Consider the following 18,689-nt stretch of genomic DNA (forward strand, 5'->3'; position numbering starts at 1 on the left):
CATGGTAGGTTTATATACATCGCTTTCTGAGAGAGACTCTGTGTGGTATCAGACATAATCAACTTAATCTTTTGCACAATTATAACTAAGGAGCCGTTTGGGGAGTTTACATACACTTGTAAAGAACATAATGTCATGGCTCTTTTGAGTTTCCCGTTATTTCTACAACATTCATGAAGTTTGGTTCTTTTATGACTTTATTTTAGGTTAACAGAAAAAGAGATCAAATCTGCTGGGTCAAAAATATACATACAGCAGTGCTAATATTTGGTTACATGTATCTTGGCCATTTTCACTTCAATCCACATGCTTCTGGCAAGCTTCTGGTTGAATCTTTGACCACTCCTGTTGATGGCTTTCTGACATGGACTTGTTTCTACAGCATTGTCCACATGTTCTCATTGGGGTTTAAGTCAGGACTTTGGGAGGGCCATTCTAAAACCCTAATTCTAGCCTGATTTAGCCATTCCGTTACCACTCATGATCACTTACAAGAAGTTAAGAGGCCATGCTATGAAGCTCATTTCATTGACACAACTCTAAGTCACCAAAATTGCTAATTCATGTTGCTGTATGTATATTTTTCACCCAGCAGATTTTGTCACTTTTTCTGTTAACCCATAATAAAGTCATAAAAGAACTGAATTCCATGAATGTTTTTTGTGACAAAGAAGTATCTGTTCTAATCACTATCTCAGAGAAAAATCTGAGTTGTAGAAATAACTGGAAACTCAAGAGAGCCATGACATAATGTTCTTTACAAGTGTATGTAAACTTCTCACTACAACTGTAAGTAAGTACATTTACTCAGGTCTATACTCAGGTAAATGGCTTTCTACATCTTCTTCACTACAAAACACATGATCAGCAAATGACGATGTATAATTGGTTGAATTACCCACCAAAGTATGTCAAACTATCCGTACCACGTAACTACAGCACTGTACACCCGTTTATGAGCAAAATGCATAATGAGACGATAATATACAGACATCTGTGTGATTTTACCGTAGATACTTGAAGCAAATGCTGTCAGCACCGATCCTGCACTTTTATTCTAGAAATCATGATAAAGCATGGCATTACTCGTATAGGGGTACTATTCATTAGAAACCGCGACTCGTAGTTCAAACGGAATCCGAATGAACGGAACTGAATTTAGGCTTTAGACCGACGCACTTTTTCTGTTCATTACGGTAAAAATGGCTGCGCGGCGGATGCGCTCCGTTCTGGAAATGCGCAGAAACGGGGGTGTAACGAGGAACTGCAGAAACTTTAAACAACCGTGGGGCTGGATTACCGTTTTCAAAACCAAGAAGCGGCGATTACGAAAGTGACCTCGGGGGGTTGTGAAGCCGCGAATCCGCGCAATATTCCGACAACATGTGGTGACAACACGAGCGTCTGATGTTTATCACCTCTTTTGCAGCAGTGGTGAACTCCGCGGAATGTTCCACACGGGAACAGCTGACCATGGGATGCAGCACTTAGCTTAACGAGATGTGAACATTACGAGGAAAATATCAGTGATCAGATGCTTGCACATTAACAATCAGGTAACCGCACTGCTCCTTCTGTTATTGCCTCGTCTCGGTTGAATTTTGGAGATGCACGGTGTGTGTTGAAGGGAGATGATTAGACTGGTTATTAGGGGCTGTCATCCTGCTCAACCTCCAGCCCCTCCTTGTTTTGCTGCTACCGAGTGCGATGTTGTAATGTTTACATTTAGCCTGTGTTGAATGGCGCCGCTTCTCCCCTTAGTAAGCTTTTCATTAGGTCTTTACTTTCGGAGCCTGTCGAAAGACTGGAAAATGCTCCATGCTTTGCAGCGAAGAAACCAGAACAGACGAAGACATTATTTATTAACTCTCACAGGACAAACTGGGCCTGATAGGTAGCCTTTATGGCCTAATAAAGCTCTTTAAGGGTGCAGGGCAACATTAAAACCCAATCTTCCATAGCTGTATTTGCTGTACTGCAAAGACCAATGAGAAGAATTTCGCATAACAGCTGGTGGAGGGTTGTTCTCACTTCATCATGCAAGTGCAACATTACATAACCGACTGGGTAGCCTACAGTAGGACACTGTGGCCTCCAGTGGGAGTCTAAACAGACTGTAGGCCACAGTACAGTACCAGGCCCACACAAAAGCAGTATATTCTTCAACTAAACACTTGGTTTATATTGACTGATTGTTATATTCTAAAATAAACCTACACTTTGAATTAAATTGATCACTTATGTTTTTGTTTTTGATGTATTGTCAATTCCATTATTTTGTCACATCAATTATTCTCAGATGGCTATACAATACTGTGAAAATTATATTTGTAATAATAATCTATTAAAATAATATCTCATAATGATTGCCTGTGGTGAAATATCTGTCTACATCGATAACAAAAACAAAAGTTAGAATGCCACAATATAAAAATACAACTTCAACGGTCCTACATTCAATTTTACACGTACAGATTTTTTTTATTATATGTTTATAATATTTACATAAATTAAATGCACTTGAGGTTACATAAGTTAAAGTATTTATTAGATGATAATCATTACAGTTATTATTATGGTTAAAGATACTACTGTATTGATTTTGATGTGGAGCTACAATTTAAATTTACTTTATATTCTGCCGGTTAGTTGCCTTTAAAACATTGCATTGCATTGTGTTGTCTAAAACGATTTGGCAGATAAAAATCTACTTGAAGGCTATAAAGTAAATACCTGCTTCGTATAGTTGGGAGGGGGGGGGGTTGTATTTCAGCCCAGTTGCCTAAATGAGTAATTGTAGCTTGTCACTTTCCCCCTCGGGTGACTATTATTTTAAAAAAAGCACTGTACAGCTGTATATGTTCAAGGTGGCATAACACCGGAAGGAAAAACGTCAGAGGACATGCACGTATTCATTTTCTTAGGATTATGTGTGCTTAGTTTAGTTGAGTTAGTGTATTATCTTGCTGTGTGGCGGTCATGTGACCTTTGGAGAGCTTGTTGTTTATAAACGACACACAACAGGAAGAACTGTCTGTTTAGATACATTGTAGCCAGGGCCGTCTGCTGTCTGTGTTTGCTCCGCGCCGATTGGTCGCCTGGAAGAGAAGGCGTGGCTTCACCATAACAATGCATTTCAAGGAACATACACGCGCCAAGGAATGTTTTCTGTGTCCGCTTCGCTAAGTTCGTCGTCTCACGCGCTCATTAACGGTCTCCTCACGCCCAGGCAGACCCCACCGGTACCTAGAGGACCCGGTCCGGTTCGTGAAGGAAACCGATCCTCCTTGCAGCAGTTGGAAGTGTTGTGTTAGCTGGTTAGCCGTAGCGAGCTAATAGCAGCTCCGTCTGGGACATTGTCAAAAAAAAAATCTGTCTGAGGAAACGGCGGCGGATCGACCGTCCTTTGGCGTCAGTTTAACGTCAGGTGATGGTGGTCGGTTAGAGGCGGTTACGTGCCAGGACAACTTCATGGGACTCGACGTTTCGGAGGCTGAAACACCTGCCAGCTCCCCTTCTCACCGAGCAAGCGAACTAGCTAACAAAGTAAGATGTAGGCAGTGTTGTTTCTGAACGTGTCCGTGCTGTGCCGCTGTGTGCGGCGTAACCTGTTGTTTTCACGGGAAAGCGGGAGCTGAGCGGACGTCCAAGCCGTAATTAGCTTGCTGGCTAAGGAGGCTGCCGCCGAACTGCAGCGCAGCCCCTCTATGTTTGGACAAAGCGTTAGCCTTGCCTGGCTAAAGTTAGCAGCCCCCTTTAACAGCGGACGTCGGCTGTGCGCTGGCGGAGAGGAACCAGCTGCTGCAACAACAATAAGATTCCTCTTTGCCCCAGCCGTGTCCACGGGGCTTTGCATCACACCAGCGAGAACCGATGCAAAGGCACGGCGGCCTCCTAAACTAGCGAGTAGCGAGCCGTCCGCTCGTCTACTACATCTTTTGTTGTTGCTTTGTCTTTTGAGCACATGGCTTTCCATGTTTTTGTTCAGGCAGACTACAGCGACCCCTATTTATTCTGTACACGAGCACACCATATTAACCACACTGATTCTCAGACATTTCTGAATACACTGCATTTCCGCTGATGTGTGTGTGGTGACATAAGATCAAAGATGTAACTATAACTGAATAGAGACGACGCAGTGTCTCATTTTCTACAATAGAATATGGAAAGGACTCAGTTATAAACTGTAACACCTGTAATTGTTATTTGTCTTACAGATGGTAATAACTCTCCATGGTGTGTATTACACATGTGTGAAGCACGATTTTTTTTATTATTATTATTTAAAAAGTAAAAAATTACGAGACATCTTAGAGACCCAAATAGTCATTATGGTCGACATATTATATGTCATATAAGAGAAAATGAAATGTGCAATTTTTAATCTTATTCAAAAATGAGTATTTTGGACGTGCCCCTTTCAGAGTCAAAGACCTCTAAACATTGAGTGAAGTAGTCTTGTGGGTCCACAGTACAGTAATATGTGTAATGTCACCATGAAACTCTGGTACATGAGTGTTTGTTATGTAAGCTATTTGCAAAATAATTTAAGAAAATTTAGGTTTGAGGTTAATGAAACTGAAATGTAGCACTTTGTAGTTTCTTTATTCCTGATGGTGAAATTATCGAATGCTGTGGTGCTATCAAATTCCAATACGTCGAGTGGTCTTCAAAAATTACAATTATTTAACTTTACTAACCTCTGTTACATTAGCATATACATATATGATTAAACTTTACAACAGTCCCACATGTATGTGTTTGTACAACATGCCTGATAATCAGAAATTTTGACACAGGGTTCTAAAATGTCTCTGGCACTGTAGGCATTTCACTTGTCATCTGGAATATGACTGTTGGGGAGCTCTAATTAACATTTTTTTCAAACCATATTTCTGCAATGCAACTGTGCTTACTGGGTAAACACAGAGAATGGTAAGCTCTATAGAATAAGAATAATGAAAAGCAAAATTTCTGAATATGCTGTTTTTGTTTTGTTATTTTTTTTGCAGGGTTAAGACAATCAGAGGCAACATACAAGTGCCTCCACTGTACCATTTCTTTTCCCAGAGTGTGACTCGTCTGCACGACGTCACCAATGCGACCATGGGAAATAGCAGTAAATAGGCTGCCACCAACAGCCCCCTTAAACCCCAGGAGGTTCCTTGGAGAGCCCTGCAACGCGCCAGTGCATCTCAGGAGAAGGTAAAAAAAAATTTGGTTTAGAATTAACATAAGGATACATTACAAACAACAACCAAATGTCAGTGGGTTAGTTGTTGCCTTACCCACTGGGTAATCAGTAATATGCTATTACTGCCATAAGTTTCATTCATTTTAAAATCAGTTTTGTGAAATTTCTGTGGACATTAATAAAAAAAAAAGGGTATATTTAAATATCTTAGGCATATCTAAATGATCTCAGCCACATATTCTACACTGAGATGAAGAGTGAGAGCTCATTTAAAAAGAAAAAATAGCTCTAACTTCTAGAGGCGTGACAATGAAACAGTTTTTTCTATGTGATTTTTTTTTTTTTTTTTTTTTTTTTTTTAAATAGCCCACCAGTGAGACGCCAGTGGGGGAGACGAGACAGACCTGTACTGCACACTTCCCTGGTCCAGGATGAGAACTTCCACCATCTGCTTTTCTCTCAGCATCACCAACAGGTTCCTTTAGATGAGTCCAGACAATACAGCCACACCAGCACACCACCACGCATGCTTCATCCTGCTGCTCACCTGTCCCAGCAGAGCCCCATCATGGTGGATCTACATGACCAGGTAAAAGAACTAGAACAACTTGCCGGTAAAAGAACTTGTACAGTAACAGTAAATCACAATTTGTTGTCCTGACCAGCTGTAGTAGTAACGTACAAATTTATTATGACACATGCAAGTTGTTGTGCAGTTATATTGGCAGACAGGCTGCTTTTCAGATTGTGGAGTTATCCAATCTCCCCTACTTCTTTTCTCAAAAGATGCACCAGGGATCAGTTCCAATATCATACACTGTTACGACGGTGACGACCCATGGATTTCCCATCCACACCGGGCAGCCCATTCCAGGGTGCAACGCTCAGCAGCTCCCAGCATGCTCGGTAATGTTCAGTGGACAGCTCTCTCTGCTCTGCTGCCTTCCTCCTCCTGTGAGTTTAAAAAGGAAGGGCCCAAATGTCAGTGGCACCCATGTAGCACACCATACCAGCCATGCAATCTGTCACTGTCCATGACTGCTGCTGTTACTATGTAGGATTTGTAACATTGTTTTAATGTTGACACCAAGATATGATTGTGTTATACATTTAATTTGTAAATTGTGAAAAAAAAAATGACACAGGAAAAGAACTAGAATGGTGTTATGACAGTACTGTCAGTGCTCTGGTTTTATGTAATGCTTCACCTCTCTTCACAACATGCTTACAACATGCTTTCATTATGACTGCCTTACTGTGGATATAGGAAGCTCATTTACTTTTGTTAGATGGAGGCTGCTAAAAAAAACAAACAAACAAAAAAACAAACCAAAAACGGACTTGCATAAATGTATACCCCTTCTTCTGTTTTATTTCCTCTCTTTAGCTCATACAGGCATGTACCATGCAGCATATGCCAGTGTCTTATCAAGCCTTTCCACCCCTGATCTCCAGCGAACATTTTGTATTGCACCCAACCCCATCTGTACCCCCCCACCAGCCACCGCACCTTACTCCTTTGAGCCAATTTGTCCCTTTACAGCCTCAGCACTCACGCATGGTGAGTAGTTAGCATTACTCCTGTTTATCTGTGAAAACTTTGGAAAATGCATGTAGAATTTCACCACTTTTGTCAATTTTCATGCATATTTTGAGTTGGATCACAATGTTTTCACTCTCTTTTCAGCCTCTACAGAGGGTAGATAATGAAGTTGACCTAAGAGGGGAGCAGCACCCATTAGGGACCTTCTCTTACCCTCCCTCTCATCACCCACCAGCGCTGCCTCCTTCTCTGCCCCTGCAGTATCTTCCTCAAGAGCCTCTGCATCAGGAGCTTCCCTTTGGAGTGGTAAGGCAGTGGTCTGACATTTTCTGACCAATATTTTGCAAAGAAAACAGTGCACTCATAACTCTTCTAGTATGCGCTGCCTTACATGTTTAATATCAACAGGGAGCTTATTAATTACACCAGGCAGCTAAGACCTCAACAAATTGGCAAACAACATAACAACTGCTGCATGAACTAGAATGGTCATCACTTCTTCCAAGTGTTGGTTTTAAACAAACACTTAAAAGAGCATAAATCTAATTTTCATTGGTAATTTCATATACCATTCATCCTATTTTTATGTTGCTTATTCAGAGCCAAGTCAAAGTTATTGAAAAATTACATATGCATACTTTAGGGATGGGCAATGCTATCTGCAAGTTATTGGCCAATATTTGTGTAAAGATGAGAGAGGAGGATACAATGTCTGCCTGTAAATATTTCAAAATATAAAGTTTTAGTTAATTTAAAATTTCAGCAGCAGTCTGCTAAGCACACGTGGCTTACTAATTGAGGTGTACTGACAATTTTCACATGTTCCCTATGATAGGAGGTTATGTTTACTTTGTCACTTGTAAATATTGCCAAATTCTTGCTATGGTTATCCCAGGAAGAGCATCATCCAAGTCCGTTTTAAGTAGGATAGGACATGCATATTTTATTAGTTAAGTATAAAAGTATAAACTGTTAAACTACTCTGTGAAATAATTAATTTTATAAGAGGAAGGTTATAATGTTGCCTTACTTTTCAATACATTACCTGCTGTTGCAAAGCACAACTCCATCAAACGACAAACCCCAGAGCTGCTGCATGTTCTGTCCTATTTGTGTGTGTAAATGTAATCCTATACACAGCTGTATGCAGTGTAGATTGTTCACTTAAATTACAGGCTTGTAATGTGCATCATTTCATTAATGTGTGTGTCTCTCCACAGCCATATCCCCACATGTTGCCCCGGCGAGTGAGTGGACAGAGGTATCGTTTGCAGCAACCGCTCCCCCCTCCTCCACCCCCTCCATCTTACTACCCTGGCTTCCTCCCTTACTTTCTGTGAGTACCTGCAAAAGAAACATCCTGTGTGTATATAATGCTGGATAAACAAGTTGCTGGCCTCAGTGATCAACTGGTCTACTATCTGAGCCAGAATACTGCAGCTGAGTCAGCACTTTACTTTTTCAAAATCAATTGTGGAATGAAAGAAATACTGACCGTTACATCTCAATCCTGGTATTTGCTTGACAGGTCCATTTCTGGGATTGCAGTGAAAGTTTGCTCAGTTGGTAATGTCTCTCTTCCTCTGCTCAGGTCAATGCTTCCTGTGCCTCCAACAGCTGTGGGTCCAGCCATCAGTTTAGACCTGGATGTGGACGATGTGGAGATGGAGAACTATGAGGTCGGTGTGGTGGTGAGAGGAAAACAGCAGAGGTGGAGCTCTTTGCTCTAAGCAGGACAAACTTTCTGGGGGTTTAATTATGATAACTAAGTTGTCAGTTTTTTACTAGATTACAAAGGCGTGACTTGATCCCCTGCTCCCCCTGCCCTCTTTAGGCATTACTGAATCTAGCAGAGAGATTGGGTGAAGCAAAACCACGTGGACTCACAAAAGCAGACATAGAGCAACTTCCGTCCTACAGATTCAACTCAGAGAATCATCTATCTGAGCAAACGCTGTAAGCACATTCCTCACCTTAATCAGATAAATGCCTTACATATGATCTTTATAATCAATATTTTATAATATTGATGCATCTTTCCCTTCTTTCCCTCAGGTGTGTTGTGTGCTTTAGTGACTTTGAGTGTAGGCAGCTACTTCGGGTATTACCTTGTAACCACGAATTTCACGCCAAGTGTGTGGATAAATGGTTAAAGGTGAGTTGATGTCAATTTCAACACTTCGACCATTCCAATTTTTCCTCATTGTTCTGTGTGTCTTGCCCTTTACAGTGAATCTTATGCTGAATGTTGTTTTAATGTCTTTGCTTCCAGACCAATCGCACTTGTCCCATCTGCCGAGCCGATGCCTCGGATGTACACCGGGAGGTGGAGTGAGAACTGTCTCTAAGTGCTGAACTGGAAAGCTGTACACACCAGAGTCTGTCCCGGAGCTGGGGACACCTGCCACCTAACCTGCGTCCTCTAGTAAATATAGCTTACCAACCCACTACTTCTGCCCCTTCCTAAATAATAAGCAATCCAGGATTGTTTCTGGAGCCTGTTGTACCTCTGCTGTGCTTCATGGTCTAAGTCTCATGAAACCCACTGCCTATTGCAGCCTATAGCCAGAGTTCTGGGATTGCCAGCCAGTTCTTTCTCTGCCCCCTTGTTGCAGATTCCAAAGATTTTCCCTACAATGCATTATTTGCTGCTTTTGTTTACAGGGTTTCATTTTTCTTTAATGGATTTGGTTGTGATGTTCATGAATAGTGTGCGTCCTGCTTTGGAAGAGGCGAGTTGGGAGCCTAGAGGATCATAGGCTGGACACCTTGTGCAATTAGCAGAAAAATAATAGGAATTCTTCAACATGGGTATCTGTGTTTGGAGGCAACGCCTGACCATCATAGATGCATGTTTGTGTAGGTGTTGGGCAAAGTGACTTGTTAATAATGTATGTTCTGCAATAATGTATTGATAATTTCACCAGTTTTACCCCGTATTTGTTTGACATTTTGCCAATGCTATTGTGAAAGTGTGACTTGCTGTGGTAAAATGCAGACTCTGTTAAGCCTGAGGTTATGGGACATGCAACGGTGGGGTATCCTCCACCCCAGATAATCTACTCTGGAACACATATCTGTACAAAAGCGGCCATGGATTAACGGACTGCGTCTTTTCAAGGTCATCTGGCATAACTGCACAAGTGCTACATCCACCCTCCATGTCAGCATTGTTCCTCTGGCAAGTGTGTACGTGTGTGTACGTGTGTGTGTGTGTGTGCGTGTGTATGTGTGTTTGTCCTGTTCACAGACCCAATGCATTGTGTAACCACTGGATACAGGGCAGCATGCTAAGATTTGCATGAACTGTTGATTCAGACTAGCAATATTTTAATCAAGCATTGCCACCAAAATTATCAAATTTTAAGAAAAAGAAGAGACAAAGAAGCATACTAAAAGAACTGCTTGCTTATTCAGAAAGCGCCATGAGGGAAGACTAGCATGTGGTTCCAACCTGACTGCGTTAAAGGATGGGAGTCCTCATCTGAAGGCTAGGCTGATGCCATAGACCTCTGGAGGCCTGTGCAGAGAGCAATATGTGCAGTGAGTGGCGAGTTTTAAATGAACATTTTCTTGCCCATTCAGAATACCGGGCATTTTATTTCTTTTATTTGTGAGCCAAATCCTATATACAGATATAGCCTACTGTTCAAGATTTGAGACCTGCCTTCTTATGACCTTGACAAGCACAAACCTATTACTAATCCTGAAAATACTTTGTCATTTCCACTTGTTTTAAAAGTATGACTTTTTTTTTTTTTAAGAAAAGGTTTATTTATTGGTTTATCTTCCAGAGAAAATAAGTTGAAGGAAACAGTTGGAGCACTAACAACGTTTGTGTATCGTATGTGTTATATTCTGGTAACTTGGTCAGGTCATTGTGTTAGGCCACAGTAATGGTGTTTTAAAAGAGCAACTGTATGTATAGCTTCAGTGTGAATGCTTTTAGATAAACATTTGAAGACAGAAGAATGTTGAAAACCCTCGTAGAAGTCACTGGTGACACTCCATGTTATGCCAGCTGTCTGTAATTCACAGTGATCACGACGGCCTTCAAATGACACAGTGTCAGTAGTGTAGAAACACTGTTTAGACTTCTAGTTCCCCGCTTGTGTTCACACTTAAAAAAAAAAAAAGAAAGAAAGAGAAAAAAGAAAAAAAAAACAGGATACATTTGGGGTGAAAGGGAGAAGAGCAACAAATGAACCTTTGCTTTCCACTCACTCTTGTCTCTTAACTGCCCCAGTAAGCACTAACAGGCAGTTGTAACCTTTGCTTTTATGTGTAAAGGGATCTTGCCTTTTTCTTAACTTATGTTTCTTAAGTGAATGTGAGTCTTTGACGTGTGTGCCACTTTCAAGAGAAAAAAAAGAAGCCATTTAATGAGTTAAACCCACAGCTCTGAGAATTAACCTATGTGTACATATCTATTCGCTGGCATATATTGTAAGTTAAAAAAAATCACTCAGGGCCTCTCAGTATATAAAAAATAAAGGAGAACAGTCCATTTCAAATGGAAAGGATGCCATGAAAAGGTTATAACTGAATTTAGTTTGGTCGTTTTCCTCAGACCACAAATAATTTAATGTAATCAATAATATTCTGTTTTGTCTGAAATAGTAAATATTACATCATTTAAAGACAGGCATGCAAGAAAAAAGATCAGTAAATATGTTATTAATATTCACTGAAAAGAGGCAACGTACACTGCAACTCATTACAAGTGTATTATTCAAACCTGTTCGGTTTTTGTACTCAAACCATATGTTGAGACATAACGGTTGTGATCCCATCTCTAAATGTGCGGCAGTGCACACTATCCTACCTAATTCACTCCCAAATCTACTTCAGAGGTGTTTTGCATGACTTAAAAAAAAAAAAAAAAAGTTAAACAAGTGTGTTATAGTGGAGGATATCTCAAAAATCTGGTGGGGACCTATTTAATGGTGCACAATATGCATGCTTGTCAACCAGATCCCAACTGATTTTTAGCTCTAGTTGGCTTTGGGTTCTGGGGGTTTGGATCTTAACGCTCAGCTGATAACTGCCATGCATTGTACTGCACACATTTGTAATAGAACTGAATGACTACAAGATTTTATTGCGCTAACTTCATTTTATATATAAAAAAAAAAAAACTGGTCTTGAATCCAGAAATTCTTACATACATTGTGTTACTGTTATTGCCCTAACGACTGAAAATAACATGCTCTGAAACTACTGTAGTTTATCAAAAGCCATAGTGAAAAGGTGCTAGATGTTCTGCTTTTAGGTATGAAAACTCACTTGCGTGAATGCAATAGTTTGTCATGGATCCCATGTATTCTTAAAGCATGTTATACTAATACCCCTAAAAACAATGTCAGTGAAAATCAATATAGTTTAAGAGATTATTAAAAAAGAATAAAGTGTTGTCATACTTATTTCAGTGTAGTACTGTACCTGCCTATCAGGCTCTTCCTCTCAGTGTATCAATATCTTAAAATGTATTGTTCACATATAGATACCTTAATTCATGTTGATGTTAGCACTCTTATTTTTTGGAGAAAATATTTAATTGACAATATCCAGCTACCCTGTTCAATAAAAAGATAAACTCCCACCAAGGCCTAGGTAATGAGGTAATTTTTAATGACAACTGAGAATAGAGTCTTGTAGTCTTTCTGTTAAGAGTTATTAAATAATCTCACAGCTTGTGTGGTGCAAAAATGTGTTCCAATAAGCAGCTAAAATTTATTTAGGATTTGTGATTGATTGCTCCGTAGATGCCATTTATTGTTTACCAATGATTTTCGCTGTGGTGGGATAGTGGTTTACTGTTCTTACTCTCCCTGGCCTCTCGGGGTCCTTGCCTGAACACCAGACTACCCACCCGCCAACAGAGCCAGGGGCATGTGTTCTGTGTTAGGCAGATATTTTGCTTTGGTACTTGCACATTTACAGTTACCTCATTTTTTCCATGTTTGTATTGGGGGGTGGGGGAAAAAAACAACTAATATATATTATATATAGGAAATGGTTCTTATTAATGTTATAATTTTTCATTCCATTGGAATCATATTGTTTGTAGCATTTAACATAACTAGTTAGTGTATTATATATACATCTGTATACTGTTTGAAATTTTTAAGATTTGTACTTTTTTTAAATGAAAGTTGCTAGTTATGCTTTACCAAGTAGTGCAATCATTTCTTTTCCTTTTTTTTTTTTTTAATGTTGTGGCTGATCTGAGAGGGTTGTTCACTAATAAATGTATGATGTATACCAATATCACCACTGTTGCATTTTCCTTTGAGCAGGTAAAATGTTAGCCTACAGTACCTCCAAGTCATTTTCACAACCAGTCCAACGAGGAATCTACCTAAAATATCTCGTCCATCAAAAGGTCAGTTTCTCGTCAGCACGCACAAAAACAAACAAAAAAAGAAAATGATTTAGCTGATCCATCTATTCAAAACAAGCAGTCGTACAGTGTCAATAAACGGGCATTTTTAAAATGTTTTTAATTTATAGTTGGAAAATTACATCTTTACATGAGCCCATTTAGACGTTACAGGCAAAACAGGCATCTATGAGTAACCACAGGCACGCTATGGGCAGACTTGTACTATACTAGATAAAGCCACATGTAAAAGCTGTGGCTTCTGTTAAATATTGTCTTTTTAAACTTCATGAGCTTGACGCAGTCTGCTTTACATAGTAACCAACCTGCATTTGGTCATTTTATGACAATCAAAAAAACAAAACAAACAAACAAACAAAAAAAAAAATAAACAGGTGAATTTGGAGGTTTTAAATACCTAACTTATGTACAGGTCATGGCTCATTTAAAACAGGGTTCCCACAATTCTTTTTTTTGTCCAAATCCACCAACCTGCTCCCTGAAGTAGTACATTTGCTCTCCACACCACATGGATTAACAGCAACGCCAAACCAATTTAGACCATCTCTGTGCCCGTCGCTCACTGTGGAGGAAGCATGTGTCAACTTAAGGCAAAAAGGGTGTTGAATTAGGACAAATGAAGCAAACATCAGGTTTGACAGAAAGGTAGCCAAGGCATTCACACCTTCATAGAAATACATACTTTTCCATGCTGCATCCTGCATGTGTCAGTCGGCATTAATGCAACCTGCCCTCCTCAGTTGCCTAGTTGTCATGAACTAATTCGGGAAATGGTTCTTGTTCTGCGCAAAGCTATACTACTGCTTCAGTTTATATTTCAGTAGATGGTTAATCATTTGCTGCAACAATTACTGATGAGGAAGGACAAGGATTAACGGGTAACTAGTACAGACAATGGAAAACAATCTTCCTTCTTCACACTGATACAAAGATGAGTTCAAGAAATGACTTCAAGAAATATTTATTTGATAAAATTCAAGACTTTCCAGGCTACAGGGAACCCTGTAAACACAACTGAACAAGGACTGGATGCAAGGTGGCTTTCATTTTTCCTTGTCTGGATTTTATCTCTTTGATCCCCTTGTGCATAATGGCCATTTAACAGAAGAAGAAAAGGACAAAAAAAATAATAATAATAATAAAAAAAAAAAGCTGTGGGGCAAGGGGGAATCGAAGGAAAATGTGTTTCCATGTAGAGGAGGTATGTCATCTATTAATCGTCCGTAAGGTCCTGAACAAAAAGGACCTCGGAGCGACTGAGTCCAGCCTCTTTCAGTGTGGGTGGGTTGGGCTGCTCTTCAGTCGGAAGGCAGGGCAAGACTCGGCGAGGGAAGTTTGTAACTATCTGAAACTTCTCTGGGGTTTCTTTCAAAGAGAAAAGGAAGTCGTATATTACCTGCAGAAGAAAAATGTGCATGTGAAAAGAGCATTAAGCCAAGAGGATGACAGCATCTGAAAAACAAATGTGAGCAGCAGTGCAGGTTTTTGCTCCAGTCCAAAAATGGTGTTGGTGTTGAGATGGAATGAAAGTGTCTTGTACATGTTTTTACACCCTCTTGAGACTGATTTCCTTATCAAACCTACTGAAAATCACTGGATCACTTAAAATAAATCAGAACTAACCAGGTAAGCAGTTCAATTAACTGTGGTACTCACCGTCAAAGACTGCCCAAAGAGGAATCGTCTCTCTACTCGTGTGTCATTGGGCAGCTTAAACACTATTTTGACACTCTCTGGATCATCTGCAGGAGGCTCTGGAGGAAGACATTCTGACTTCCTTTCTTTCTCCTCTTCAAGTGTCTACAGTCACACAATAAAAAGTGAACGAAGAAAAGAAAGAAAAATGACTTCTCTGTTTTTAAAAATGATGTGTGAATTGGCATTTACATCATAAAAGGAGAAGGACTCACTCTGCGTCTCCGCTCCTCAGCGAGAGCACTCTGTCGGACCTTCTCCTCCTCTTGTCTGCGCTGCTCCTGCTCCTCCCTCTTCTTCCTGTCCTTTTCCTGGTCAGCACGGAGGGAGGCCAGATAGGCCTCATCTTGCTGCTGCCTTAGCACTTGGGTCTGGTTCCTCTCCTCCCTGACACAAAAGCATTATTCTTTAGCTGCACACTGGCTGGCAGCTTTTAACACAGGACTGTTTCTTTCAGACTGAAACCTGCTCCAGCAAGTCATTATTTTGATGAAAGCTGTGATAACTATTAAGATTATATATAATATCTGGAAGGACCGTTATCTACAACTGATATCTCATACCGTTCAAGGCGTTCTGACATCAGATATGTTTGGTTGGCATCCATGATGAAGGTGAGCTGATTGATGAGGTCCTCTGGTTGAATTAGGCCCTCAAGCCTTCCCACCACAGTCATCTTGCGGTCCTTCAGCATTATCATGGCCAGGAATGGATAGGTGTTTTCTCGCAATGCCTGAGACACTGAAACACAACAAAATATGCTTCTAGTGCTGCTACTACACACATTATTGCTTTAGAGGGTCAGTTAACACAAACAAGCAGAAAACAATCCACATCCTAGTCAGCCCCTGTTGTAGCTAGCATGCAGAAAGGTTTGGATCGCTACTTTATTCATATTAACCTCCGTTAACAATTGATTCATAATTAAAGAACAATAAATTTTCATACCTCTGTAGCCCTCAGGTTTGCCAGTTGAGCATGCCCAAAAAAGCATTCGTGTGTTGAGGAAGGTTATAACCTCTTCTGTACATAATGTGGAGCTATGAAGTGACAGATCAGTAGCACAAACTTTAACAGATCATATCTTTTTAATGAGCACTTAGTTAGAAAACAGCAAGGTAATACATTAATACGCCTATGTGTTTTTAAACCATGAAGCGAAAACCAAGCAAACTGTACTAAACACGCAACAGGTTTATTGTGATGCATATTGTGATGACTGACATTCACATGATAAGCACAAAAAATAAGAATCATACCGGCAAAACTCATCAGTGTCTTGGTGATCGTTCCCATGAAGGTACACTAATAGGTACCGAAGTTCCCGTTTGGCATCATTCAGTGCCTAAATGTGTTACAGTAAATAAATAAATAAATAAATACAATAAAAAAAACCACAACAATACAATATGTTGTTCAACTTGTTGAATGATTGAACTTCCCATGAAGAAGAAAAATATTAACTGTCTCTCTGAACTGACCTGGCTGTAAGTTCCCTGGTAAAACACAGGGTGTGCCTGACCATACTTCTCCTCGAAGCTATGAATGAAGGACACAACATCACCAACAGGGTCCGTCACACGACCACGAGGATCTGGTCTGATGAGCCGCAGGGCAAACCTAGAGGAACACAAGCAGACATTATGCCATCAATTATCACCCTCCTCTGTCCTGCAGCTACAATTTTACATCAATTAAATATTGAAATACCTGAAAATGTCCAGGAGTGTGTAATATGTAAATCTGAATGGTAGCATTATCAAGTAGTAACTCCATCCTAGTAACCCCTGAAAAGAAGAACCAATGCAGCTTGTTGAAAAATACAATGACATTGGAGATGAAGAAATTATTTGGAAAAACAAAGAGTCACTGAACTTGTGATATCAAAACAGTGACTGGGTGATACCATAAATTCAAAAACATGATGAAAAACAATTTAACAATACATCAGGACTCATTTGCACGTATTTAGTTTGGTGTTGTAAAAACATTCTATATCTATGCAGATGTCACACCAAAGTGCAGACGTGTAAGCCTGCAGACTTACCCTGGGTTGTGGCCTTGACACGATGTAACTATATACTCTATGGTCTGCTGTATTGACCTGTAATGGTCTGGATGGTGGAGGGTTAAACACACTGGGCACTCCTTCCTGCTCATTAAGTCTGTCTTGCACTGCAGCCTGAAACACACACAAGGTATCCAGATCATCACTCTTGGATTAGTCCTTCAGCCAGTCAAAGAACAGGAGATATATCAGACAAGTGTGAGCACAGCTGCCACATGTGCCACTTTACCTCTATGTTCCAATTATGCTGCTCTAATGTTCGACGACATTGGTCCATAGACTCCAACCCAGTTAAGTCCTGTTAAATAAACAGAGTCAGGGTGAAAACATGAGCAGAAAAGCAGAGAAGTCCGTTTGTTTGTGTAGCTCTTATGTTTCCACTTCGCTGTGACAAGTTCCTCCTGAAAACAGCTAACAGGAATCACACACAGCTAAACCGGCTGTAAAATTATGATGACCGCCGATCGGCTGCAATTTAGTTAGTAATGTAGTTGCTATAAAAAAAAAAAAAAAAAGCATAAACAGAGAAACTGCTCATTTAACCCACCCAGGCTGACGTTAGCTAGCTGCCCTGACTAGTGATTTTAAAGGCTTGGCTGTCTCTCACACTGATGGCCGAGGGAAGCTGCATCACTCACACTGCCGTTTGTTTAATGTGACACTGCAAACTGCTGCGTCGCTGTGAAACTTCGGTGACAGCTCGACCATCACTGCTAATGTTAACTCAGCAAGTGTCGGGGAGCGTCAGTGGAAACCATCTTTAGCCAAGTTGTCGTCAAGTCAAAGATTTCCGCCAAAACGCAGCACGACTGACACTAAGCCACATATTCGGTGTGGATGCACAGCCGTGGTTAAAATAAAACAGCGGTGACGCTATTAAAGTACCCCCGTGGTCCTTGAAAAGAGCTAACTCGTTAGCTAGCTCGGCTAACGTTAGCTAGCTCTGCTAGCGTTAGCTCCTGTTGACGGGTAACATTGGGGGAGTAACGTTCCCCAAGTTGACTGTGCAGAAAGCGCTTGAACGCGTACAAATCCTCCGGTTCGCGGCGACCAACTTTCAAAAATAGCGTAAACAGCATCGGGTTGGAAATATGCACATGTTGATGTTGTATTTACTCCGTGCCCTGACCTGAAACTGGAGGAGTTTTTCGGTCTGCGCCTGGGATAATTCTGGCTCCTCTGGCGCCGCCATCTTACCTCACCAATCATCTACCAAGGCGTTCCACCGTCCCCTGCCTTTTCCCGGTGCGGGCCGACTGGCCACCGTCTGTCGGGCTACCGCCGCCTGGCCGCCCGGAGGACACCTCTCCGGCCTGCGCCCCCCAGCTGCACACCCGACCCTTACACAAACACACAAACTGGGAGAACCATCTTTACATTCACGCACAGCGTGTATAATATCTATAAACTATAAATAACTCTTGTTAGTATATGTGTTTCCAACTAATGTCACTGGAATATGTTTAATGCCAACCTGCTTCATAATTAAAAAATATAGTGTGATTTTTTTTTTTTGCCACAGTAAATGCCCTAAACTAGGGTTAGCTCTCAGCTCACATTATCACTGTGTTCATCTCAAAGAACCAAACAGGAGGTTTTGTCTGATGACCGCCAACCACCCTGCCCATACATATGAACATGTGTTGAAGTAAAATATTCATTAACCCTTCAACCAGCTAGAGTGTTTAGAAATTCAATCTGAACTTGGTAGACGATCATCTGTTCAGAAAGTCGGTTTCAGGGAAATAAGTGATGTGGGGGCTGCTGTGAAACTACTGCACAG

At 40.7% G+C, this 18,689-nt stretch overlaps 2 protein-coding genes across 4 annotated transcripts; one reads left to right on the plus strand and one right to left on the minus strand.

The window, feature by feature from the left end:
• The first annotated feature begins 1,219 nt into the window (after window positions 1-1,219).
• On the plus strand, window positions 1,220-11,903 carry rnf44 (ring finger protein 44). Of its 3 annotated transcripts, none has more exons than XM_029512273.1 (11): window positions 1,220-1,556; window positions 5,016-5,208; window positions 5,564-5,786; window positions 5,984-6,151; window positions 6,585-6,758; window positions 6,885-7,046; window positions 7,961-8,076; window positions 8,332-8,419; window positions 8,575-8,696; window positions 8,796-8,895; window positions 9,013-11,903. In XM_029512273.1, the coding sequence occupies exons 2-11, from the start codon at window positions 5,102-5,104 to the stop codon at window positions 9,073-9,075; spliced, it is 1,323 nt and encodes a 440-aa protein (XP_029368133.1). In that variant the 5' UTR covers window positions 1,220-1,556; window positions 5,016-5,101; the 3' UTR covers window positions 9,076-11,903. The 3 variants fall into 3 exon arrangements, with proteins under 3 accessions (XP_029368133.1, XP_029368132.1, XP_029368134.1); XM_029512272.1 differs by lacking the exon at window positions 1,220-1,556 and adding an exon at window positions 3,101-3,546; XM_029512274.1 differs by lacking the exon at window positions 1,220-1,556 and adding an exon at window positions 3,101-3,546 and having other exon boundaries at window positions 5,984-6,103.
• A 2,185-nt stretch (window positions 11,904-14,088) lies between these two features.
• On the minus strand, window positions 14,089-18,141 carry faf2 (Fas associated factor family member 2). Its single transcript, XM_029512270.1, has 11 exons — window positions 18,036-18,141; window positions 17,136-17,204; window positions 16,886-17,020; window positions 16,549-16,625; window positions 16,320-16,458; window positions 16,098-16,183; window positions 15,787-15,878; window positions 15,402-15,579; window positions 15,054-15,225; window positions 14,800-14,943; window positions 14,089-14,539 (listed from the first exon to the last, which is right to left on the minus strand). Exons 1-11 carry the CDS (start codon window positions 18,096-18,098, stop codon window positions 14,357-14,359), a joined length of 1,338 nt encoding a protein of 445 aa, XP_029368130.1. The 5' UTR covers window positions 18,099-18,141; the 3' UTR covers window positions 14,089-14,356.
• Between the last annotated feature and the right edge of the window lie 548 nt (window positions 18,142-18,689).

The sequence above is a fragment of the Echeneis naucrates genome, chromosome 10, assembly GCF_900963305.1.
Source record: "Echeneis naucrates chromosome 10, fEcheNa1.1, whole genome shotgun sequence".
In the NCBI taxonomy this organism is placed as follows: Eukaryota; Metazoa; Chordata; class Actinopteri; order Carangiformes; family Echeneidae; genus Echeneis; species Echeneis naucrates.